At 38.9% G+C, this 27921-nt stretch overlaps 1 protein-coding gene across 1 annotated transcript; it reads left to right on the top strand.

The window, feature by feature from the left end:
- On the top strand, positions 1-23819 carry LOC148721225 (uncharacterized). The gene is made up of 14 exons (XM_088736108.1): positions 1-133; positions 5628-5884; positions 6382-6502; positions 6780-6908; positions 7081-7203; positions 7506-7628; positions 10881-11402; positions 12544-12615; positions 20133-20389; positions 20873-20993; positions 21464-21589; positions 21789-22310; positions 23100-23395; positions 23718-23819. The coding sequence occupies exons 1-14, from the start codon at positions 70-72 to the stop codon at positions 23817-23819; spliced, it is 2835 nt and encodes a 944-aa protein (XP_088592234.1). The 5' UTR covers positions 1-69.
- Positions 23820-27921: the final 4102 nt, after the last annotated feature.

The raw sequence follows: 27921 nt of genomic DNA, 5'->3' as shown, positions 1-27921 counted from the left end.
ATGCGCAAAGTTGAAAAACCACACTGATAGCTGTTCCCTACAATTATAACAGGCGTTATTTCTGGGAACATGCTCTTTGTATTCTACTGCTTCGTTCTCACGGTTTTGGCTTCCCTGATACCAGAAGGACAAGGTGAGATTTTCCTACCATTATGTCTTAACAGATTGTCTTAGAACTCTTTCAACGTTTATTAAACACTGTTTTACTTTTTAATTTCCTTTTTCAACATAACCAAGTTTTGAAAATCATTTCATAAATTTTCGGGAACATGATTTTTTTGGAGTAGCCAAAAGTAGAAGAAAAAAACAGTTACTGACTCTACGATGAAGTTCGTGAGCCGAGTATTAGTTTCGACTTTTCGATCCCGCACAATGTACGAGATGACTTCAGGCAGACTTCGTATCTTTTGAGAGGTTTATTTGAGCCCAACTGAAATGGTTCGTCCGGATCAAATGAAAAATTTACACAGCAGCGAAAATCGTCAAGCGATGTAATTCAGTCTTTTAATTCGTCACAAAGAGAGAAATAACTTACGTTTCGTTATTTAATGCAAGAAAGCCTGGCTGTTTGGCACAATTCAACTTCAAGTTGATATAAAGGCTTCAAGTTGATATAAAGGCTTCAAGTTGATATAAAGCACGGATCGAGGACTTTGTGTATTTTTGTGAGCCGGTAGATGAAAGGAATCACTCATTAAAGATCTACCACGTACAGAAGGAATTTTTCAAATTAGCTAGAGGGACACTTTCACTTCATTCAACCTAAACAGGGAATTTTTGACAGAAAAATTTGTTGATAAACAGTTTTGCGTGATGATAGCGAGACTGATGACAATAGAGTCAATGAGCTTCTTGGGATGTTTCATTATGCACGGCCCAGCACGATTGTGTAATGATGCAGATATTTCCCCAAACTCAAAACAAATTAAAATAATGACCGCCTTTGTATTCCAAGGTGAGATCCAAAATTTTCAAACAGTTGTGTAAGAACATCTTGCTAATCTTAAGATATCCCATACTTTCAACTCAGATGGAAGTAAAATATTTTTTATTACACTTCAGAACACAAGTTGATGGTTTTGCAGGCGAAAATAATTAAACATCTGGTCTCTAGACTTATCAAAAACGATTATTGTTTACCCAGTTTAAGGAGGTCAAAGGAATATTTGTCGACATGAGAATTAGAGCCGCCGGACAAGTTTTTATGATAATCAGAAAAAATTATGGCGTCATGTAATATGATTTTTAACCTAACCCTAACCCTAAAAAACACAAGTTCAAAATTGGTCTTGAGGAAGGAAAGGAAGCCTGGTGAAAATTCCGTTTGATGGAAAACCGTGGACATTTCACTATTGAGGATGAATTTTTGAAAAGGAATTAATCATGAATTGATGCAGACATGCTGTTTTGTCTGCGAACTCAACAATCAACACTTAACTTTGAGTCTGCGTTTTCACTTAGTGAGTAAATTTGACAAAAAAGCAAACTTAGCTTGTTGGTACAGTTCAGCCTACCATGAACACCGATCAGGATATTTTAGTGATCCATCGAAAATTTACATTTTCGTAAACAGGCGTTGAAGAGCATAGTGTGAAAATGCCAACTTTACCCTTTGGCGTTAACGAAAAAAAAATTTTTTGGGAAAAGCAATTAACTCTTCGAAAACTGTGACGTCAGTACTCGTTATCCTATTTTCCATACTTTTTAAAGTGTTAATGTCAGTTGCTACTTCGGTATAAGAACTTAGAAAGCATGTTTCACTTCATCAGATCTCTTTTTCACACGACCATAATTTAACATTTTTAGGGTTTGTTGTTCCTATTGAACTCGATTACGCCCTTATAATGTGCAAGCTCGAGGCTAACTTTCAGCGTTTCGCCACCTGTTAATTTAAATGCATACTATGGATGGAAAATTATTTTTTAGCGGCAAAAACCTCGGACCTGAGGCCCGTTTCTCGAAAGTCCCGGTAACTTAACAGGCCCGAAGCCATGTTTTAAAATCAAAATTTAAAGGATAGGGAAGCAGGTTCTGGCACCCAAAACAAGTCCTTTTTGTTTCTTTAGCTGATATTTTTATTGCATCATTTTCAAAACTTTTGAAATCCCCATCTTAAAAGAAAACATAACAGCTTTACGGGTCCGTTAAGTTACCGGGACCTTCGAGAAACGGGCCCTTGGCGTTAAAAAAAGTTAGTAAAAAAATTATTAACCTTCCTAGCATTTCATTTTGGACGTTATCCTAACCAACAATCCTGAACTGTTCAAGAAATGTGGGGTCTATCAGCCAGAAATGAGTGACCACCATATGGTGTTTGGAGAAATGATGGAGAAAGTCCACAAACACAAGACTCGCACTACTACTTTCCGGCAGACAAAAAGTACTGATTTCGAACAGCTTAACCGGGACTTGGAGGCTGCCCCCTGGCATGTGGGAGAGATTTTTTGTAATGTGGACGATCAATATGATTATTGGAAGGGACTGTTTGAGAGCGTTGTGGATAAACACGCACCTACTAAAAAGAAACGAGTCAGGGAGAACGATATACCTTATATGACTCCAGAATGGAAGCAAGCCATCAGAGATAAGAGAAAATTTGCAGTTCAATTTGCAAAGGATCGCTCTCTTGAAAACTTTGAGCTCAAACGAAAATACAGGAACATTGCAACACGGGAACGTAGAAAGGCAATAAAGGCCTACTGGTATAGAAAATCGGAAGAGCTGAAATCTAAGCCCAGCGAGTTTTTTAACACATTCAGGCCATTCATCAGTACAAAGACAAAAGACACCAATGCTATATGTTTGAAAACTGAAGATGGCGAGGTCGAGAAAGACCAAACTGTGGTGGCTGAACTCCTAGCAGGCCATTTTAATACGGTGGCAGCGAATATAGGAGGCAATCATATCACCAGCCTAACCGAGAATGATCATAGGAACCACAGCAGTGTCAAGGCTATTGAAAGCGGTTACAAGGGGAATAAATTTCATTTCAAAGAATTTAACAAAGAGGAAGTGCAGTGTGCTCTTAAAAATCTCAATGTAAGAAAGTCGTATGGGTGGGATGTGACAGCACCACCAAAACTCTTTAAGGGAGTGGCTGAAGGAATTGCACCATCCCTGACTAGACTTTACAATAACTGCATTGACTTAGGCGAGTGGCCATCTGAATGGAAGAAAGGCGAATGGACCCCTGTATTTAAAAAGGGAGACAGACAAGACAAATCGAACTATCGTCCAATCACTTCACTTATATGTGTGGACAAGATTTTTGAACATTTACTAAGCAAACAAGTGACCAGACATTATGACCCTGCTCTGTACCACAGGATGACAGCTTATAGAAAACAACACAGCTGTGAGACAACCCTGCTGATGTTGATTGAAGACTGGAGGTCTGCAGTGGACAGAAAAGAGCTGGTAACAATATTATCTGCTGACATGAGTAAAGCATTTGACTCGTTAAGCTATTCACTCACTCTAAAAAAGCTGGATGCCTACGGTTTTAATAGCAGTTCACTTGAACTGATTAGATCATTTTTTGATAGCAGGCTAAACAGAGTAAAAATAAATGGCCACACGAGTGAATGGAGAACTATGGAACGTGGTTGTCCTCAGGGATCGTCATTTGGCCCTCTCCTCTGGAACATGTTCCAAAATGATATGGCATTTCATATCCCTGACTCAAACCTTACGCTCTATGCTGATGACCACCAATTATATGTGACAGGAAAAACCTATGAAGAAGTCGAATCTACTCTAGTGACTCAGGGTCAACAAGCACTGTTATGGTATAGGGACAACTTCCTCTTGGCAAATCCAGATAAGTTTCAGTCTCTTACGATTAACCCAAGAAACATAGATGCAGATAAGAAGGGCAGCGTACTCACCATCGCCAATGACGTGATCAGGAAAACTGAAGAAATCAAGCTATTAGGAGTAAATATAGACAAGAACCTTAACTTTACACAACACATTAGCGAAATATGCACTAAAGCCAGCCAGAAAGTAGGAGTCCTCATGCGCTTGCGTAACCTAATACCATGCCAAGCTAAGCTCATACTGTATAAAACAGCTATAATGCCACATTTAACATACTGTCATTTAGTCTGGAACTTTTGTAAATCTTCAGATGGGCGCAAAATCGAACGCATCCAAGAGCGAGCCCTGCGTGCGGTCTTCAAAACAACAACAGAGACATATGAGGAACTTCTTAAGCGTGCTAAGTTACCTACGCTTCATAATATACGCTTACAGGACATAGCAACACTAATGTATAAAGTAAAGAACGATCTAGTACCCAGCTACATATCTGAGATATTTACTCGAAAGGGTACTCGTTATAACCTTAGGAATAGTGACTTTGAAATACCACGATTTAACACTATACGCTATGGTAAACACACACTAAGGTATCAAGGACCATATATTTGGTCCAAATTAGAAAATGGTATGCGTGAACTACCAAGCCTTAGTATCTTTAAAACTAGAATCCGTAGAGTTGACCTGGTCAGCCTAGTGGAAGACAGTGGCAATTGCTGCAATCTTTGCAGCACGTTTTTTTTTTTTTTTTTTTTTTTTGAACACTGTTGATATTTCTAAATATTTTAAAATTTTAATGCATAGTTTATCGGCTGTATTGTTACCTATTATGATACTGTACATAGTTTTTTTTATTAATTTAGTAAAAGTAGGTGTCCCCAATTAGCTCTATGAGCTAAATACATTGACACGGTAATAAAGATTTTATTATTATTATTATTATTATTATTATTATTATTTCATAAAGGTGATAAAACCGTCAACATCACCGACACTGAGTGAGCTCAACATCTGAAGTCACGCGACATAAGTAACAACAATTCCTTTCCATTAATTGAGCTTTAAATTAATGCCAAAAAAAAAAAAAAAAACTCCGGGAAAACTTTCTTAACAAACTGATTAATATTCTTGGCATGACGACGATTATAAGGTGATAAACACGAATCGATGTACATATCAATACTCGTTGTTCTTGAACTTCGGCACCAATCGATCGATAAGGATGGCTGACCAAATGCGAAGGTAGAGTTAAAAATTTCAGTAATCAGTTAGTGGAGAGATTGACATAGATTGGTGGTAATCCAAGAGTCAAAAACCAAACCTAAACTAAAGCAGTGTGGACCTTAAGCAGTCAGGGCGGCAACGCCAAGGAAGACGTCGATTAAAAATTCAATTTCTACTTTTAATTAGAATTTCAAAAATGGCTGTATGTGTTTACTGTCTCATACGGCGCCACACCTCAACCTCGACACAACGTATAAAAGTAGCGTCGAGTTCCAGAAGGAAATTAAAATAAAATGCCGTCGCGGTTTTGGTTCGCAGACGACGCAAATGTTGGTGATTTCACGTTGTTGTTTTGAAAAGAACGGCTAAGAAATGTTCTAAGTTTTAAGACGCACGTGCTGAGCTGTTGTCCTGCTAATTAGATCTTTTGTTTTTCCACGTCCTCGGTGCCGCCGCCGTTGTGGTTTGCTTAAGGTCCCTAATAAGTCATCATCAGTCACACTGTTCCACAATACCAATTTCCATTAAAGTCAGTGCTCAGAGTTAAAAAGCAACTTTTTTAACTCAACGTTATCGTTTTCCAGGTAACTGTCGCAATTTGGAGTTTACCAGTTTTCCTAAACCTGGCTACCGGCTGGAGAATCACACGGTTCGTACTGTTGAAGTATTGGACGAGGATATCTGCATGTTACAATGCTACCTAGAACCCAACTGCGTCAGTTATAACTTCCATGAGTTAAAAAAGGGGTCTAATACTCACACTTGTGACCTGAATAACTATACTGCTGAACACGATAAGGAACTTGTAGAGAGCAAAAACTATACCTATCGTGGAGCTGAGGTAAGAATGAAGTGTGTAAGTTAAGAGTACGAAACCTTGTGCTCGTTGAAGGTTTTACCCGAGACAGTGAATCCCTCAGCCTCTGTCACCCATCTAAATTCCCCTTCCAAGAGCAAAAATTAAGTGTTTGAGCATTGCACTTTCTTTTAAGAAATTTCAAATAAGGAAATGGCGGAGGCTTATATTTTCTAAATCGTAAGGGCTACCTATAGGGCTGTTCTGATACCCTGTAACAAATCGCGCAAATTTTTCTCTCGCACGCGAGCAGCGTCACGCGTGGAACGCGAAGAAATGTGTTCAACGCAAACATTTGCGTCAGTAACCAAGAAGTGTGCGTAGAACTCAGGTCATGATGAAAAATGAGAGTACATGCGAGGGCAGACACGAAGATCCGATAGAACTGAATAGTATGCTGAACGTCTAAACACGAAAGCGCGCGCGCGGTACTCTTCAAACTTGCTGAGTTATCTACGTGCCCTATTCTTTTTCTCTTCAAGAATGCTTGCGCGAAAAATCCCTGCAAGAATAACGCAACATGCCAAGCTGGGTTTACAGACAGAGATTATCAGTGTTTGTGCGTTCCTAGATCTGGATTTGAAGGTCATGATTGTGATGAAGGTAAGGAATTCTGTTAGTCAGTAATGCGACGAATGTATGACAAACTACTTATTTTCGAAGCTGGATTCGTAACTTTCGCTTAGTTCAGTTGTTTTATCTCGCCTTCCTTAGCTTCTTGGCCTCTCCAGCCATTCTTACGTCTTTTGTCAAGGACTACACCAACGAACTTTTATACTAAAGATTTAGGCGTAAGTAAGCAAGAGATTACGCAGGGCATGACACCACTTTCTCTAAGGAACTACATTACGATGATATCCATAATTTCTTTGGTCTTCAGATATAGACGAGTGTACGAGGAACACGGGGAAGCATAGCTGTGAGGGCAACACGACATGCAACAACACGAATGGATCGTATACATGCAGGTGTAAGCATGGATATCGTGGAAATGGGACAAACTGTACTGGTAAGTATTCTTATCTGGCAACAGGAAACGTGGCATCAGTTTACTATATGGGAAAAATATTTACGACAAGATTATTTCAAAGTCATTTTAATGATAATAATAATGTATATCAGATAATAAAAATGTAAGACGGAGTATTTTAGAAATTGTGATATGAACTTTGTCGTTTTAGACATAGACGAATGTGCTAACAGAATGCACAACTGTGATGTGAATGCTGAGTGTAACAATACTCTGGGATCTTACAACTGCACGTGTAAAGATGGATTTCATGGAAATGGAACTCACTGTACAGGTAACTAGTTAAAACATTTCATACTTCGTCTTTCATCTTCATTGTACATATATGAGGAGGCTTAACAGAGGTTTCATTTATATGACATTCCTTTCCATGTTCTAGATACAGATATGAATGCACTAATGGAACACACGACTGTAATATGAATGCTGAGTGTAACAATACCCAGGGATCTTTCAACTCTACAAGTAAAGATGGATTTCAAGGAAATGGAACTAACTGCACATTTTCTGTGGTTACTTTTATCAAAAGCAGAAATAAAAGAACTGATTTACATGCTCTTCGTTTTCTTGTTCTAGACATAGATGAGTGTGCTGATGAAATACACCGCTGTGATGTGAATACTGAATGCCACAATACCCTGGGATCCTACAACTGCATGTGCAAAGATGGATGTTATGGAAATGTAAATAACCGCACAGGTGTGTAGGTGTAGCATAGTTATACTCCGTCTTATATTGTTATCATTTGAGGGACTTAAAAAGGTCACACGTACATGATGTTCTTTTTAGTGTTGTACCGACTAATATTATTGGAAAACTCATTACCTGTCTCGTGAATTCCACGTTAAATTGCCCACGAAAAACGATATGTCACGAAGCGCGAAGCGGTATCGGTTTTCAAGTGTAATTTCATGCGGAATTCGCCAGACAGGTAATGAATCGCACAATTGAATGAAAATAAGCAAAAAAAAAAAAAAAAGCACCAACATTGTTTGTTTTTAACCTGAGAGCGAAAGAAGAGATGCGAAACAATATCTCCTCGTTTTCAACTCGCAATTCCACGCTCAATTCCTCGCTTCGTTAACCATTCAGAACAGGAGATTTTATTCAGTTATGTGATTCTCTAGTGAATCGCATAACTGAATAAAATCTCTCATTCTCAATAGTTAACGAAGCGAGGAATCGAGCGTGGAATTGCGAATTGAAAACGAGGAGGTATTGTTTCGCATCTCTTCTTTCGCTCACAGGTTAAAAACAAACAATGTTGGTGCTTTTTTTTTTTTTTTTTTTTTGCTTATTTTCATTCAATTGTGCGATTCAAGGAAAATTCATTACCTGTCTGGCGAATTCCGCGTGAAATTACACTTGAAAACCGATACCGCTTCGCGATTCGTGACATATCGGTTTTCGTGGGCAATTTAACGTGGAATTCCCAAGACAGGTAATGAGTTTTCCTGTAGAATCGCATCATTGAATACAATCTCGCATTCTGACTGATTAACGAAGCGAGGTATTTAGCGTGGAATTGCGAGTTGAAAACGAGGCTAAATGAAATTGTTTCGCATCAACGTAAGCATCATGCTCGGAGACCCATGGGCTGAGTGGATTTCAAGTTAGGGCATGAAGAGCCCCTGGGGACATTGTCTTACAAGACTAGTTCCAAACGGTCGCAGTCGTTCTGCCATCTGATTGGTTCCAGAAAATCTTTGTGTTTTTCTGCCCAATCAGAGTGAAGTGTGCTTTTAGAGTCCTTTCGTGTGTTTTAACACGGACATATACTAGTAGCCCAGTTGCTCGCTATGTTTGTTTGGACCGTGCGACAGAGATTTGCTTTAGGTGAAAAGTTTCAGTCTCGGCACACAACGTAAGAATCGATCAGATTGTCCGCGAAAATCTTACCAGAAATTATACTGAATACATTCGCAGGTATCACTAGAGAACGTGTTTTAAAGTTTGCGAGGTTTGTATACCAAACGATGGTTGCAGTCATTGATATGTCGCTTTAAACGTTAAACGAGATTTAAGCTTAAATCTTTCTATATTTTTTGGATAATTTGCTGTGACTGGTTTTCGCGTTTTTTCAGGATATCAGTGTTTTACCCACACTGATATCCTGCTTTGGAAATTCCTACGGTCAGCTAACCCAAACATGTGTATGATTTTTGCATTAAATGAGAGGGCACTCCTCGCTGAAGTTAGAAGAGAAATAGCTGTGGTAGTAGAAGGTAGTAGCAACAATAGAAGAGAAGAGAATAAAAGAAGAAAAGTATAGAGTCTTGGTACCTCTTGTTCATTCGCTAAGCGAGTGGTAAAAGCCCACAACAAATTTGGTGGAGGACCCGTCTTCAACAAAACCTGTGGAGCACTCGTTATCTACAAGTTGGTAAAGTACGCTTTTGGAATTCCTACAATTGTGAGCGGAACTTCGCTTTTATCAGCATGCTTTTCCGTTGCAAGCTAATTTGACTTTCTAAATCTGAGTGATAGCCGAGTTCTTTTATAATGATCAAGCCAGCGTAGAATGTAACAGTTTATTTAGTGTATAGGTCAGTTAGCTTCTGATTTGATTATCGCTGTTATTGGTCAATTTCAAAGTTAGCATTTTCCCTTTGTTAGTAGCCTTTTTTTTTTTGGCTGCGTTGTTTTCCTTTTTTCTTGTTGGGAAATTTGGCTCATGTAGTATCTCTTAAATATTCATCCTGATTACTAGGCAGCGAGCGCGAGCCCTGACTGAAGAAGCCGTTCGCCAGGAGAATTTAGCTGTAAGTTTGGGTTCGAATGAGTGGCCAGCCCCTCCTCCACCCGTTCAGCAATCGAGAGTACCATTCTTTTGTTCACTTTTTAAATCAGCTAATAGATCGCCGAGGGCCGACACTAAATCACGGCCGTTAAGTGGAATTCCTACGCCTAGTGAATGTTCTCTAGTTTCTTCTTGTACCGGTAGCCAAAGTTCTGACTCCGAAGAAGATCTTATTTATGAGAGCGGCAAGACCAGAAAAAATCTGACTATAACAGCATTGGAACAAGGTTTGTCTGTTCTGGCTAGCCCAATGGTCGATGTCGAACACAGCGGTCAGGATTTGACTGTCGATATTTTACTGTTAGCACCAGAGATTACAGATAAAAATAGTTTCTGTGTGGTACGACATTTGACTCCACTCAAATTTAATGTTTCAGGTAAATGCTTTTCAGGGCCTGTCCAACACACAAACCTTGCTTTAATTAATTGTCCAAATTCAAGGCAGGTAGTCTCTTTAGACGGATTTGGTAGGTGTTTTAAAAGTGAAGTAGGTTTCTTATGCCCTAAGAATGTGTTAAAGGCAGTTCTAGCTTGCACTGAATGGTTAGGTTTTGCGTGGAATCCAGACCTGAAACTTTCTTTCCCGCGAAACCATCAACCTACTTCGAAGTGCGACCACATCTACCCATTGGCTCATCTTGGAGGCAGATATTTTCTCTCCACCACTTCTGGAACTTTGGCTTTAAGCAATGGCGAGCAACTTAACATTTCTCCGTTGGCCATCTATAACTTCCCTTGCAACGTTAGCTTCATTGGAATGGAGACTAGTTTGGGCACTTGTCCCCAAAGACTAATGGTATCATTACCTTTATTTTCAACGGACACACTTTCATATCTTCAGTGGGATCCCAACTCAGATGATTTTCCTACATTGGAGTTACATCATAAGTCATTGACCATCCACCACCTATCAAGATTAATCATACAGTGATCGACAACTTCGACGAGTTGTTCCAACTTTATGATAGCTCAGCTCTGTCTCTGACGTTTACACAGATGTTATGACGGATAACTGTCCAACATCTTACTGCCATTAAAATTATTTCCCAAAGTGTTTTTCCTTTGCTTTGTACTGTCAACCTGGCCCCACCTTGGGGCGATATTGGCAATAGTAAAAGAGAGCGTATGATATTATTGTGTTTATTACGCAGGATTTACAGCTGTGTTTACAACCCTTGGTGCGAGTGGACCTCAGGGTCCAGACTCAATTGGTAGTCACTACACAGGTCAGGACCATGACGGACAAGTTACAGTGTCCAGCGGTATTCAACTGTGGACAGTTCCACACACTGGTCAATACAGAATTGAAGCAATAGGAGCCTCAGGGGGGTATGGCGAGGACAGTGTCATCAAGAACGGAGGAAGAGGGGCAAAGATGATTGGAAACTTTATTTTTACCAAAGATGAGATCATTCATATACTTGTTGGTCAAAAAGGGAAAAGAGGGAATACCAACCTAAAAACTGCCGGAGGTGGTGGAGGTACATTTGTGGTGAGAGGAAGCAACGCACCTTTGATCATTTCTGGAGGTGGAGGAGGAATTAAAAATATTACAGAACAACATCCAGGATGTGATGCGTCCATAAACACAACAGGGAATGCAGGATACAACTCACCATTGGGGTCAGGAGGAAGAGACGGAAATGGAGGAAATGTTAGTGGTCAATATTCAGGTAAGTAGAGAAAGACGGAAAAGCAAACAGTCAGTATGTATAGGCATAACTTCATTTCAATTTCTCTTACATAGTATGACATCCGAACGGTTAAAAAGGCTTCCCATTGGCTAATTGCGAGTTTGGATTAAACAGAAGGATTAAACAGATGGTAGAAAACACTTTTAAATTCGACTTGTCCATATAACGCCTTTTTTATTACTCACAATATCTAATAGTAAATTGAAGAAAATTCCAAAAATCAATAATTAAACTAATTGTAAAGTATTTTGAGTCGTTTTTCAACCGTTTCCAACCGTTTGCTTTCTCAGACTGACTGGCATTTGAGGAACCAGTCATTATTTATTACCTGGGGGAGGGGGGTGGAGGATTTTGGGAGATCACTTGATTTGCAGGGAGAGCGGAGAGGGAACAGTCCTTGTCAACAGAGTATAAAAGAGGGGTGGGGGGGATAATAAAAATGTTACTGAGCCCTGGTTAGGGTTAGGGTTTTGGTCCATCTGGATTAAACAGATGGACCAAAAAGACGGTAGAACACACTTTAAAACTGACTCGTCCGTATAAACCTTTTTTAATACTCTCAATATCCAATAGTGTTTTTAAGAAAATTCCAAAAATCAATAATTAAACTAATTGAAAAATATTGTGAGTCGTTGTTCAACCGCTTTCAACACTTTAACTTCCTTAGACTGACTAGCATTTGAGGAACCAGTCATTATTTATTACCTGGGGGTGAGGGCTGGAGGATTTTGGGAGATCACACGATTTTCAGGGAGAGAGGAGAGGGAACAGTCCTTGTCAACAGAATATATGGGGGGGGATGATAAGAATGTTACTGAGCCTTAGGTGGGAGGGTCAAGGAAATTATATCATGACACAACCAACATCCTTCGGCCCTCTTTCCCTCACCCCCCCCCCCCCCCCTCTTTTCAGGCGTTAGATAATGACTGGGCCCTAATTTCTCCTTGCAATATCATTACAAACTTACACATCAAGGTTACGAGAATAAAGAAAACGATCACCAACTCAATGGAGAATATGTTTACTAATGTTAGAGTGTGAAGGGTTAATTTAATAATAAAAAATAGATGAGATTTATGGTCTTTATAAGAAACCATTCATCATGTTTTTATCATTGTAGGCGGTGGTGGTGGTGGTTTCTTCAGTAATGGAGAAGATGCAACGACTCCTAAGGGTGGAGGAGGTAAAGGAGGTAAAGGATATCTTCAGGGGGGAGGGGGTGGAAATCACTGGGGTGGGTTCGGAGGCGGCGGTGGTTTACGTAGCAATGGAGCTGGCGGCGGGGGAGGTTACTCTGGGGGGAATGGCGGGGCTAATGCAGAGTTTACCAGTGGGGGAGGAGGAGGATCTTTTAACAATGGAACAAATCAGCAAAATGAATGTTGTTATAATAGCGATGGTCATGGTTTTGTAACCATTACACTCATCCAGTGAAGTGAACATGCCTGCACCTTCGTTGACACGTGTTGGTAATTCTGTTTTAAAGGCTGATTGAATAATCATTTGGTCATTCTTAAGATTTTGTTGGTCAGAGTTTTAAGGTGTAGCTTCACCAACGCAGTCTGTGATACTAAACTGAGTTAGTTGCTTTTTTAACAGAGTTTATTTAAACAGCGCTTGAAAGAGTTGGTTTATTCGTGGATGTTCTCCAACGTAAAGAATTTGACTCCTGCAAAAGCTGTAATTTTTGTTCTTACCATGACTCATCAGAAGTTGTGTTTGAGTGTTTATACAGCGCAGATGTTCTGTGTTCATCTCTCTAGGTCAGAGGACACAAACACTGATCTAGTTATTTCAAGCATTTTAAAAATTTCCATCTGTTTAGCAAGGTTTAGAGCTTGAGATATATGTTTTAGTACATCTCACGCTCGACAAACTTATCAATTAAAAACAATTCTGTAGCTATGGACAAAGCCGTTCACTGATCTGATGATACAGTTTCGAAATCAAAGGAAGAACCCGTTGCACATAAAAGCAAAGTGGGTTTCCTTAACTTTAGGGATGACATACCAAAGAACACTAGCACTCATTTGATAGAGGGAAGCTATTTTAGGGAAATTACTGCAGATGTACATAGTAGATTAGCACTTGGCGTTCTTAGCTGATTCAGTTTGAGAAAAAGTTGAAACTGGTTTCACGTTTCAAAGCTTTTAGTACCCCCTAGCTGGGAAGGATCTAGAGAACTGTGGAAGAGTGGAGTTGAGAGAAGAGAACCCCAAACTATGCAAAGGGCCAAGTTTACAAAAGACAAAACAACCGCCATAAAATAGGGTGGAGGTGCAGAGTTCTCATCCGTGTTTATTTGAATACGCTCCGTGATGTTTAGTACCTATTTGACTTGTTTTAGTGTCATAGGACTTTGAAAGCCGTGATTTACTGATAAACCTCATCTCTGTTTCGGTCTTGTTGCAATAAACAAGACTGATTAAAGTAAGACCGCGAATAAAATATTGTGTAATTCTAAAGTGGGGCTTTTTCAAAGCCATGTTCATTTAATGAAGTAAACGAATATTGACTCGCTCATCCGTATTGCACTTATACACGTTATTTTTGATTATAGTAGATTTTGTGACTGAAAGGGCTCCTAGTCTGACCGCAAAAGACAGCTCACAGACCTGTTTGGTGGTCGTTCCCGTAACTAGAAGTTACTGTTTGTGTTCTGATAAAAATATATTCCACCGGACGGCATGTTAAGAGCGGCTGATCAAAATAAGGTTTATAAAAAAAATACATAAGGATCCCGCTCTGTTATATTGGAATTTTTTTTTATCATGGCTAGGGCCATTTTAGCCACAAATTGGTTTTGCTTGTATGCCAGCCTAATGTAAATATAGCTTCCTAGATTATTAGACTTTGGCTAGAAAATATCATCAATTAATATTTTGCAAGGAATTAGGACTAGTACGTATTTTATGAGGAAATTATCGTGGTGACAGTTCTTTACATTCTTGTGTATTTCAATTATTACATATCTAAGAATGCAGAACTGCCTCTTGGTTAATTAGCTCAATTGGTTGGAGCGCCGGATTGTGTTTTGCGGGAGGTCGAGGGTTCGAGTCCCGGGCGGACCAATGGTCATGATATTTAAAATAACTGAGGAGAATTTGCTACCTTTCTATCAAGAAATGGATAGATATTCTAGTCTTTTCGGATAAGGACGAATAAAACCGTAGGTCCCGTCTCCCGCAGGGTTAGGGGTAGGAGACGTTCATTTCCCATGAACGAGATTAATGTGTGGTGGATATCCTCCCCGGGGTGGAATGGTGGGTTACTTGCTCGTTGTAAAGCGCTTGGGAGCATCTTCCTATGGACCATGCGCTATATAAATAATAAATTGTTATTATTATTACTTTTCAATTGACAGTGATGTTTCATCATCCAACTCTTTGTTTTGTCTTGTTTTGTTTTTTTCATCAACCCAAAACAAAAATCGATTTACAATCTTTGTTTTTCCGCCATTCGGGCCGATTGTATTTTCCCGCGTATTTTTGGTGTCATTGGCTTAAGTTGCAAAATATCCCAAAAACGTTATTTCATTTTTCGATTCGTGTGGTGTCCTCTGGATATTATCATCAGAGTCCGTCATTTGTGAACATTTTGGTTTTTGTTTCACGATTTCCAGTCAATTGAAAAGTGTTCCGCTTCACCTTTAACGGTATCCTGAGTAAATAAAACACTGCCAAGGGCAACATGTAGAAGTGGCCGGTGTTTGGTGTTTTTTTCCGATTTTTATACGGGGGGAAGGGTGGAGTGAAGGCCAAAGAGTTTAAAAATGAGACTTATTTATTTCGTTTCTGTTTCTAACTCCATCATTCAGGGTACAAGAGCGGTTATATAGGTCAAGGTGATGGCACGTTCAAGTTTACGCAAAACTTTACTTACTTGTCAGTTTCTTATATTTCTGTCAACTTCTAGAATAATTTTCAGGAGGTTCTCGTACGTTTTCACTTGAAATGCAGAAGAACCCTGTAATCATCATATAGAAACAACGTTTATCCCTGATAACAACGAGAAATTAAATATATTGGAAACGTTCTTAACCTCTAAATGCATATAAAAAAAAGAACTTTCAAAGGAGCCGTAATTTTTAGTATTGACAAACTGATACTTGCTCATAATCTTAGTTATGGTAACATGTTGCAAACTACAGTTTGCTAAAATCAATAAATTAATTCTTACTTAGTTCATGAGAGTTGCTTGTTTTCGTTGTTGTTTTCCATTTTGTCAGAGATCTAATTATTGCTGGTGGTTATGTAGAAAGAAAGTTTATCCCTGACAACAACGAGAAATTAAATATCTTGGAACCGTTCTTAGCTTCTAGTATGTAACCTTGAAAGGAAAGCTTTGTGAGTTAAAAAGGAGCCGTACGTAATTTTTGGTGTTGACAGTCCGATACTTGCTCTTAATCTTAATTAAAGTCGTTATAGTAACATATTGTAAACTACAGTTGGTTTAAATCAATAAATTGATTCTTGGTTCATGAGAGTTGTTTTACTCGTCTTTGACGAGTACAGATCTCTGCGGGGTAATCGAAATTTGTATGATGCATTAATATTCAGGTGAAAGAAAACAGTGAATAGCCTTGTTTAACAAGACATTCCTCAGTGCGGCTTTAAAAAGCGATGCAAATGGTTGGAGGATTTCCAACACATTTTCTGACTGGACAGAGCAATCAGAAGATATTAAAATAATTCAAGCAGAATTTTGAAAAACGTTATAAGTCACTCTTTATAAGTGTCTCCTTTTCTGAAATAAACTTTAGCGGAAGATAAATAAAGCACACTTTAACATTCGCTAAAAATTGTTGTGGGTTGCCATATAACAATACATCGTTGTAGATGCGGCTAATTATTCACTTACACAATGTGAAGCAAATGAATCGAGACAGTTGGTATGGCGACAATTTACAGCAGAAATCATAAACGCTTTGCCAGTAAGAATTTGAATTTACTGAAATATGACGTGAAATGGAGCCTGGACGGGGCTTTTCATCCAATAAAATCAAAATTCAGTAGCTAGTAACGCGCCAACTCTTTAGATAATTCATCTCCTTGTTGGAATCCTCCTCCCTCCTCTCCTCCACCTCCCCCTCCCCTCCCCCTCCACTCCCCTTTTAAACCAGAAGTAAACTTATGGGTCATTTTTAGAACTTGTGGGAGTTCAACTGTTAAAACGACCGTCTTTTATGTTTTAGTGGAGTGTGGACGGGACAAGGAGAGCATGTAAACAGTTGATAAACGGTCTCCGAGTGACTTGGCCCCATAGGTTGAACTCATGCATGCAGACATAATTAAGCTAACTAAGCAATCTATAACAGCTAATTCCGTCAACTGCCTAGGCCTCATGTAAGACCCCCAGTTGTAGGCCCATCTACCGGAAAACGAAACAATACAATATGGCTCGTTTCGATGAGCTTATAGGCTACCCCAGATCACCCCAGATATAAAGCCTCAGCCGCTTGCAAAGTTGCATAAGCCCCAGGGCCTATAAACAGCAGTTTACGCGGTAGAGGGCAACTTCCTTTTATTATTTGATCGAACTGAATGTCATTAAGTATAATCGAGTTTCATCAACCAACTGCATCCCAGAGAGGCTAACTCAGTTGTGACAACCACTGACAACTTCATAAATAAACAAAGAAGGTGGCCCACTTGAACGCAGATTAATTAAAGTTCAGCTATCTCAGTTTGTCTGATTTTTCCCTCAGAGGTGTGAAATTCACTGTACGCTGGAATAACGAAGTGCGTTTCCTAAGAACATGTTCTTTATATTCTATTGCTTCGTTCTCACCGTTTTGGCTTCCTTTATACCAGAAGGACAAGGTGAGATTCTCTTACAGTTATGTCCTAGTTATAGGCTGAGTAATATTTCAAAGTTTACCAAGGCGATATATTACCTTTTTATTATCTCTATTGACATATTGAAATATTCACACACGCTTCTCGGCTTCCTCTGAAGTTGAGTATGATAAATCATTTCATTTGAATGCATATCTGGACTGGCATCAGACAACCGACGTATTTAGAAGAGGCTCGTACATTTATGAAGTCATTTTGTAACGCATATTTTGGAAACAACAAGTTTACAAACGAATAAAATATTTTGAACATGGTTTTTGTAGTAACCAAAAGCGAAAATTAATTTCAAAAATACAATCTCTGTCTCTTCAATAAAATGCGTGAGTTCACTTGTTTAATGTTTTTCGACCATACGCGATGGATGACTGAGTTGACCTCTGGCAGACCTTCGTTTCGTATGTAAATATCATTTGAACTCGACTTAAATGGCTCGACTTCTTCAAAATAAAATTTACGTAGCAGTGAAACTTTCAAATTTTGTAATAAAACCTTCTAATTCGTCGCAACGAGATAAAACTCGTTCTTTCTTAAAATGTACATGGAGATTAAAAAAAAGAAAAAAAGAAATCAGCAGCGCTTAAACTTGCATTTAAATATATTATTTGGGCAGGTAAAGCCTGGATTTTTTGCACAATTTGGCTCTAATTATAAGTTGGTTTAAAGGTTGGTTCTCTAAATTTAGATCGAGGACTTAATTCGTGTATTCTAGAGAGCTGGTAGAACTAAGGCATAAGTTATTAATGATCCACAGATGAAAGGACGCTCTAAATAAACAGGTGATTTCGATGAAAATTTGCGAAACAAATTTTACTTAGTCTTGTTTGATTAAAACTGAAATTGTTGACTCTCGGGTCTATAATCTACATAAGATATATTTAAGTCCAAAGATATTGCTTTCAAGTTGTTCGATTCTTCAAGTGCGCGAAGAAAGACGAAAGAGACTACATTTGACATCTAAAGGTTTATTCTGTGTGTGTCTTTATTGTTCAAAAGATAAAATTACATATCTTATGTTACATCTAATACAGGAAGTACACTTTCACAAAGCTACATTATACTTAAAAACAATTCTATTAAAAAATGTATTCTTAAAACGGTTTGTGCGAATAGCGGGCATGACAGGGGATTTATTTCTCAAATTATACTTCGTGATCTTGGTCTCAGGGAAGTAGGCTCTGAGAGGATGGCTCAGGATAGTTGAAACCTTGCGACAAATTTTGTGATCTTGCGTTTTAAGTAAGTCACCTATCACTAATTTCTTAGATATGTATTTACGTTTAAAACAACGATCTAAAAACTGCTGGGCTATAGTTAGCTCTGACTCAGAGGCCCCATGCACAGATAGAGCATAAGTGATATTAGGTAGGACAATGGAATTAAATAAAACATCTACTTCTGCTTGGCTACATCCTTCCTTGCGGAGGCATCTGATAACGTATAACCCTTTATTAGCTTTACCTAACTTTTCTTTTAGGTGAGTACTGAATTTGCAGTTCGGCTGAAACGTGAGACCAAGAATGGTTATTGTACTAGTCTGAGGTATGCCAAAAATACTTTTGTAGGCCTCGGCAGTGTGACCTTTTTTATACATAATAAGCTCTTTACATTTAGTAGAATTTGAATTCATTCTATTTTGGCTTGCCCACTGTAAAAACTGATTTATTAAGTCTACAGAGTGATCTTTATAATAATATACCGGAGCAATAATCGTACAGTCATCAGCGTATTTGAAACCAAGTGTCTCGTTCCCTAATTTAATTTCCAGATCGTTAAGAAATATATTGAACAAATAAGGTCCTGAAACACTACCCTGGGTTGTGCCCTTGTTAACTGTTTTCCAATATAATCAAGTACGCTCCTATAATGTACACGCTCAAGGCTAACTTTCAACATTTTGCCTCCTGGTGTTTCTTAAAGCATACTATGGATGGAATATTAATTTTCATTTTAAAGCCAGGATATGAAAAATGTTACAAAGAGTTAGTCAAACACTCCTTAGCAAAAACAAAAATGCCAAGGTTAAACCTTGTGAGTTATAATGAGCTATCTCGGTTTTCTCTCAGTTTGCTGCAGCATGGTTGAAAGCAGCTGTCGCGCGATATAACAACACACCATCTTCAATAATAAGAAAACTTCGGGAAAACGTCCCGACAGTAACCTTTTTAAACGAACTAAACATGCTCGAAACAGGAAAGGATTATTAATTCGTGATAAACACTAATTACTCCGACGTATCGACGCAAGTTGTTTATGGACTTCAGCGTCAGTCCATTGATCGATAACAATAGCTGATCACATCAACAAAGGAAGGTTAACATTGCAGCAATTAGTAACAAGATCAAGTGTAGCCACTCGCCTGATGTTGGTGGTGAGACCAAAAGCCAAAAGCAAATCAAAGCAATAAGTTAGCCCAGTTAGCCCAATGGATAGTGCGATGGACTGTTGTGCGGGAGGTCGAGGGTTCGAGGCCCGGCCGGACCAACAATCAAGATCTTAAAATAATTGAGAAGATTTTGTTTCCTTTCCATAACCTCAAGAAATGGTTAGATATTCTGGTCTTCTCGGACGAATAAATGCCGGTCCCGTCTCCTGCAGGGTTGGGGTAGGAGACGTTAATTTCCCACTCACGAGATTACTGTGTGATGGATGTCCTCCCCTGGGGAGGGATGGTGGGTTTGTTGAGAAGGCCTTAAATTAGATAATTCATTGTGTTAATTACGTCCCCTTCGTTAAAAAAAGAATATTGTATTGTATTGTATTGTATTGTAACTGAATTCAGCAGTTCAAGAATTCCTGTAGAAGTGGTTAGTGTTACCCAGCAACTTTCTGATTTAAATAATTTGTTCTCTAGCGTACTGCCGCAATTTGAAGTTTATCAATTTTCCTAAACCGGGCTATCGGCTGAAGAACCACACGGTTCGAACTATTGACGTTATCGAGGAGGATCTCTGCAAGTTACATTGCTACCTGGAACCCAACTGCGTCAGTTTTAACTTCCATAAGATAAGACAGGCGTCTGGAAAACACAAGAGTGAACTGAATAATGCGACTATTGAGCACGACGGAGAGCTGGTGAAAAATGAAAGTTACATTTACCGCGGAGCTGAGGTGAGGATGACGTTTAGATGTGAAGAGTATGATAATTTTGGCTATGGGAAGCTTCATGAGAAGACTTAGGATCCCTCGACTTCTTACTGATTCCTCTTATTTCCAACCGCCAAAATAAAGGGTATGATAATTGCATGATTCCATTTTTTCAATTAAGAATTGAATGAAGCATAGATTTTTTCATTTAAAATGACCTCCTCTAGAGCTGTTTGGATAAATTTTGAGAAGTCAGGCAGATTTCTCACTGAGTCTCGTTCTGAACAGTGCTAGAAGACTTTTGAATGAATACCAACCAAGCTTGGGGAGAAAAAAGCTACGTGATGAGAAATAAGAATACACGCGAGGACTATGATGGAAACACGTAGATTTGACAAACCTAGCCTGCATGGTATTCAGAACTAAACACGAACGCACACGTGAGACATAAACACAAAAGAAGATGTATACAAACATTTACGAAGCCCTATTCTCTTTTTTCTTAAGAATGCTTGCACCAGAAATTCTTGCAAGAATAACGCAACATGCCAAGCTGGGTTTACAGACAGAGATTATCAGTGTCTGTGTGCTCTTGGATCTGGATTTGAAGGCCATGATTGTGATGAGGGTAAGGAATCCTCTACAGATTTTGCAATCGATAAGAACATGAATAATGTGTGACCAGTTCCCTCCACCAACCCCTCACCACACCCTCCCCATTAATCATCACTAAAAAAATCAATATAGAGTTAATGAGAATTTAGAGAATTATCAAGCAGCGATTTGGATGCAACACTAATTTCTTAGAGCCGAATCAAAAAAAGAATTGTTTGATCATTTGCTAAGACCATTAACCTTTTAAATTTACAAGGGTTATCTTTTTCTCAGTTAGTTATGCGACTAGAAGTGAAATCAACTTTATACGAACTGTCACCTCTTTACGGCGGCCGGTTTGTTTGTCACTCTTAAATTAACTTTTTATGACGGCCACCTGTCTAACGTTAGCAGCCAGAGTGGCACGTTTTAACTTCTACAAAGTACTAAAGTATTTGAACAGCTGAGCGAAAAGAAATAGACACCGTCGTTTTGCTGTCTTAGATATAGACGAGTGTCTCAATGGAGCACACGAGTGTCATAGTAATGCTGATTGTGGCAACAACCTGGGATCTTATCAATGTACTTGTAAAGATGGATTTCATGGAAACGGTAGAGACTGTACTCTGAGTAAGTATTTGTAATACTCGTCAAATCTGGCCCCTTTTTTACATTACATTGCTTTCAGGCATGGTATAGTTGGCAATATTTGAAATTTTGCCAACGACCATGCTTAAAAAAAATTCCAGTGAAATACTTATTAAAGAACATGATGACACTTTCATACTACTGCGATAATTATCACGGTATTATTATGTTTATTGCACAGGATTTTCGGTTGTTTTTACAAATCTTGGTGAGAGCAGAAGTCAAGGTCCAGACTCAATCGGTAGTCACTACACAGGTCAGGATCATGACGGACAAGTTACCCTGTCCAGCGGTATTCAACTGTGGACTGTGCCACACACTGGTGAATACAGAATAGAAGTAATAGGAGCCTCAGGGGGGTACGGTATGGAAAGTGTCATCAAGAAAGAAGGAAGAGGGGCAAGGATGATTGGAAACTTTGTTTTGACCAAAGACGAGATCATTCGTGTGCTTGTTGGTCAACAAGGGAATAGAGGGAATACCAACCCAAAAACTGCCGGAGGTGGTGGAGGTACATTTGTGGTGAGAGAAAGCAACACGCCTTTGATCATAGCTGGAGGTGGAGGAGGGATTAAAAAAATGACAGAACAACATCCAGGATGTGATGCGTCCATAAACACAACAGGGAATGCAGGATACAACTCGCCATTGGAGTCAGGAGGAACAGACGGAAATGGAGGAAATATCAGTGGTCAATATTCAGGTAAGAAGGGAAAGAAGGAAAATCAATCTGTATTTTCAATTAAGAGCAAACAGTCAGTATGTATATAAGCATAACTTCATTTCATCTTCCCTTACATAGTATGACATCCGAATGGTTAAAAAGGCTTCCCATTGGCTAATTGCGAGTTTGGATTAAACAGAACAACTAAACAGAACGACTAGACAGATGGTAAAACGCACTTTTAAAACTGACTTGACCATACAAACCTTTATTATTACTCAAAATATCCAATAGTATTTTGAAGAAAATTCCAAAAATCAATAATCAAATTAATTGAAAAATATTGTGAGTCGTTGTTCAACCGCTTTTAACCCTTTACCTCCTCAGACTGACTAGCATTTGAGGAACCAGTCATTATTTATTACCTGGGGGTGAGGGGTGGAGGATTGTGGGAGATCACATGATTTTCAGGGAGAGGGAACAGTCCTTGTCAACAGAGTATAAAAGAGGGGTGGGGGGGGGAATAATAAGAATGTTACTGAACCTTAGAGGGGCGGATCAGGGAAATTATATCATGACACAACCAAAATCCTCCAGCCCCCCTCCCCCCCGACTCTTTTAGGTGAAAAATAATGACTGGGCCCTGATTTCTCCTTGCAATATCACCCCGAAGTTACACATTGAGGTTACGAGAATAAAGAAAATGATCACCAACTTAATCAAGAATATGTTGACCAATGTTACGGTGTAAAGGGTTAAGTTAATGATAAAAAATATGATATTTATAGTCTTTATAAGAAATCACTGATCACGTTTTTATTTTGGCAGGCGGTGGTGGCGGCGGCTTCTTCAGTGATGGACAAAATGAAACGACACCTGGAGTTGGTGGAGGTAAAGGAGGTAAAGGATATCTTCAGAGGGGAGTGGGTGGAGTTGGCCGGGGTGGGTTCGGAGGTGGCGGTGGTTTACTTGGAGACAACAAGGGAGCTGGCGGCGGGGGAGGTTACTCTGGGGGGAGTGGCGGGGCTAATGCAGAGTTTTCTTGTGGGGGAGGGGGTGGATCTTTCAACAATGGAACAAATCAGCAAAATGAATGTTGTTATAATGGCGATGATCATGGTCGGGTAAACATCACATTCATCCAATGAAGTGAACACGCCTGCACATTGTTGACGCGTGTTGGTAATTCTGTTTTAAAGGCTGGTCAAACAGTCATTTGGTCATTCTTTAGATTTTTGTTGGTCAGAGGTTTAAGGTGTAGTTTTACCAAAGCAATCTGTGGTACTTAAGTCAGTTTTTTCCTTTAGTTCAGAGTTTATAGAAACAGTATTCGTAAGTGTAGACTTATTTGGGACGTTCTCCGACATAAATAATTTGACCCCGGCCTGCTTCATTCTTTGCCTGACTCTTTCTGACTCTTTCAGACTCTTTTTCTGACTCTTTCAGCCATTTGGTCATTCTTTGCCTGACTCTCTCATTCTTTGTCTGACTCCAGACGTTGCGTTTGAGTGTTTTTACAGCACAGATGGTCTGTGTTCATCTCTTTAGGTCAGTGAACACAATCACTGATGTAGTTATTACAAGCTTTTTTAAATTTCCATCTGTTTAGCGAGGTTTAGAGCGTATTTTATACATCTCACGCTTTACAAAACTATCAAAATAATTTAGTAGCTATGGACAAAGCTGTTTATCTGATAATACAGTTTCGAAGTTCAAAGCAAGAACCCGTTACAAACGGAAAGCGGTTTCTCCTAACTCAAGGGACGACAAAGCAAACTTGGAACAACACTAGATAGAGTGCAGATATTTGAGTGAAATTACAGCATGATGTACATGGTAGTTTAACGCTTAGCGTTCATAGAGACTCAGTTTTAGAAAAAGATGAAATCGACTTAACTTTTTAAAGCTTTTGGTAACACCTAAGCGGGAAAGGATCCAGAGAATTGTGGAAGAGTGGGGCCGAGAGAGCAGAGCCCCAATCTATGTAATAAGGCCAAGGTTACAAAAGACAAAACAACCGCTAGAAAAGGGGTGGAAGTGCACAGTCATAAGCGGTGTTTATTTAAATACGCCCCGTGATGTTTTGTACCTGTTTTAACTTGTCTGAATGTCATAGGACTTTGAAGGCTGTGTGATTTTACTGATAAAGCTTATCTCTGACTCGATCTTATTGCACTAGATGAGAGTGAAGTAAGACCGCGAATAAAATATTGAGTAATTCCAAAGGCAAGAGGGGCTTTTTCAACGCTATGTCATTAAGTGAAGTAAACGAATACTGACTCGCTCATCTAATGAATGTATGTAATGAACTTTCACACGTTATTTATCAGTTTTAGTAGATTTTGACTAAAAGGGCTCCCAGTCCGATCGCAGAAGACGGCTCACAGACCTGTATAGTGGTCGTTACCGGAACTAGAAGTTTAATTGACTATTTGTGTTTGTGTTCTGTTAAAAATATATTCCACCGGACGGCATGTTAAGAGCAACTGATCAAAATATGGTTTATAAAAAAGTACGTAAAGATCCAGGGCCCCGTTTCTCGAAGTCCCGGTAACTTAACGGACCCGTAAAGCGGTTCTGTTTTCATTCAGGATAGAATTTCAAAAGTTTTGAAAACAACAAAATGAAACCATCAACTAAAGAAACAAAATGGAGTGGTTTGGGGGCCAGAACCTGCTTTTATATCCTTTGAATTTTTATTTTAAAACATGGCCTCGGGCCCGCTAAGTTACCGGGACTTTCGAGAAACGGGCCCCTGCTCTGTTATCATTTTGGTTTTGTTTCTTACAGCTAGGGCCATTTTAGCCACAAATTTGTTTTGCTTCTAGGCCAGCTTAATGTAAATACAGCTTCCTAGATTATTAGACTTTGGCTAAAAAATATCATCTGTTAATATCTTGCGAGAAATTAGGACTAGTAGGTATTTTATGAGGAAACTATCGTGGAGACAGTTCCTTACATTCTCGCATATTTCAATCATTACATATCTAAGAATGCATTTCAATTGACAGTGATGGTTCATCATGCATCTCTTTGTCTTTTTTTTATTGTTTTTTTTTACAGCTCAAACCAAAGATCGATTTACAGATTTCAAACGGCCAGTGAGACCCCATGTCTTTGTTTTTCCACCGTTCAAGCCGACTTTTTATGTTCCCGCGAACTTTTGGTGTCATTGGCGTCAGTTGAAAATTTTCCCCGAAACTATCATTTCATTTTTCGATTCGCATGGTGTCCTCCGCTTACTATCAGCAGAGTCCGCCGTTTGTGAATATTTTTGTTTTGGTTTCACGATTTTCAGTCAATTGAAGAGTGTTCGGCTTCACCTCTAGGGGTATCCTGGGAAAATGAAACACTGGCCAGGGATAAATACCAACTTGTAGAAGTGGCCACTGTTTGGTGCTTTTTTTTTTTTTCCGATTTTTGTACGGGGGAGTGGTGAAGTGAAGGCCAGAGAGTTTTAAAATGAGACTCAGTCATTTCGGTTCTGTTTCTAAATGAACTCTATCATTCAGGGTACAAGAGCGGTTATATATGTCAAGGTGATGGCACGTTCAAGTTTAGGCAAAACTTTATTTACCTGTTAGATTGTTATATTTCTGTCAATTTCTAGAATAATTTTCTGGAGGCTCTCGTGTGTTTTTACTTGAAATGCAGAAGAACCCTGCAATTAGCATAAAGAAAGAACATTTATGCTTGATAACAACGCGAAATTAAATATCTTGGAAACGTTCTTAGCCTCTCAATGCATGTAAACTTAAAATGTACGCTTTATAGGAGCCGTAACTTTTAGTGTTGACAAACTGATACTTGCTCCGGCATAATGTTAATTATGGTAACATGTTGCAAACTACAGTTTGTTAAAATCAATAAATTAGTTCTTAGTTCTTGAGAGTTGTCTGTTGTTGTTCTTGTTGTTGTTTTCCTTTTTTTCAGAGCTCTGATCATGAGTAACTGATGGTGGGGTGTTAGGACTTGCCGGCACGTCCCAACAAAATTCCATAGAAATTGTCAGTTTTCAAAAGGGCGCTAGAGCTGGCAAGGAGGATGCGATCGGGGAGTGCAGATTTTGTCTTGGAAAGCATGTCAAATTGCAAAGGCTTTATTTTTTAGTCCCAAATAATTGTTGCAGGAATAAGGTATTCGGTGTTTCCACACCATCTTAGGTTCTCTTGACTAACGTGGTTGGATCCCAGGACCGAGCTCAGTAATGATTCTCACTGACGTCATCGACAGTCAAAATGGAAGTTTATATTTAACTTCAAAGATCGGCCACCATCGACCACTAGAATTTAAGAGGGGGAAAAGTGTAATATACACCCCTGATTGGTTCCCGAGAACCCCAAACTGTAGGGGATGTACATGTCTAAGACTTCAGTAGTTTGTCTACAATTGGCCCTGGGATTTACGATCAACCGAAATTTTCCAACACCATCAAAACAGTACCATACTTCACAGAGGGTCCTTACAGAGTGATGAGGACCCAACTTCAGGTTTGATTTATAAGCAATTTGTACTATGTGTGAAGATTAAAACAAAACTGTATGTAAAACCGAAGACAACAAATCCTCTTGGAAATAAAAACAGAAAATAGCGATGCGAATGGGCCAACGATTTCCAACAGAAACGGAAGGACTAAAAAATAAAAATAAACTCAAGCAACTAAAAGTGGTTGAATTTATTTCAGCATACCAGTGCCTAATGTGTAATGCTTGTCTTGTGTATTCTCACCGTTGTGAATTGAACAGCGCTGCAGATGTAATTTTACGTTTGGTCGATTTGTTCAAACGTTATTCTTTATTTATAGAGGTTTTGCACAGCAGCCATGTTGGATGGCAGGAACAATAGATTATTTTACCCATGGGAAAAAAGTTTCTTTCTTATGCAAAATATTTGCATTGTTCCTGCCATCCAACATGGCTGCTGTGCAAAACCTCTATTTATAGTTTTCCTTGCTGCAGGAATTGGTCGGCTTGATGTTTAATTCATTGACTTATTCAGTTGCAATTAGTAACTCTTAATTTTTAAAACTAGAAAAAGGCGAGGTTTAGCATCAATGTTTTTGAGATACTTTCAACGGCCAGAGGTTGGGTATTATTTTCCTTCGAAGAAGTTTATGTTCGCTATGCCATTTGGTTAAAAATGCCAAAATAATCACTTTGCAGTTTATTACACGATACTCGTAGTCGACTTTCGCATCTATGCTAAAGCTCGATCCCTAACAAAGAATTATTTCCTTCTACTTCAGCTTATTACCCATAAGGGGACAGCATATTGATAATAACTTTTTTTTTTAGCCATACCAATAAAATGATTCATTTCCTATCGCCGAACAGACCAATTATTGAGAAAAGTAATAAAAAAATCCGTAGATGCTTTTTGCACAAAATTTGACTTTAAAATTGAAATTCTCTTCTTTGAGTAAACGACCGACTCGCTTTCACGAGAAGGAAAGTAGTAGGAAGAGGACATTTTTTCGAGGATTGTTTTAGCGGAACTTCCATACTTAAATACAATACAGATTTGTCTGGAGTTTTCGGTCTTATGAAATTTTAACAACTTGTTAAATTTTTATCTTCCTCAGTCTTTGAATATGTAATTTTCACTATTCCAGCATTTTTACTATGTCTTTAATTCATTTAATTCAGGGCCT

Source organism: Stylophora pistillata, chromosome 10 (genome assembly GCF_964205215.1).
Source record: "Stylophora pistillata chromosome 10, jaStyPist1.2, whole genome shotgun sequence".
NCBI lineage: Eukaryota > Metazoa > Cnidaria > Anthozoa > Scleractinia > Pocilloporidae > Stylophora > Stylophora pistillata.
The sequence above is the reverse complement of the archived record's forward strand: the minus strand, read 5'-3'. Positions and strand labels throughout refer to the sequence as shown.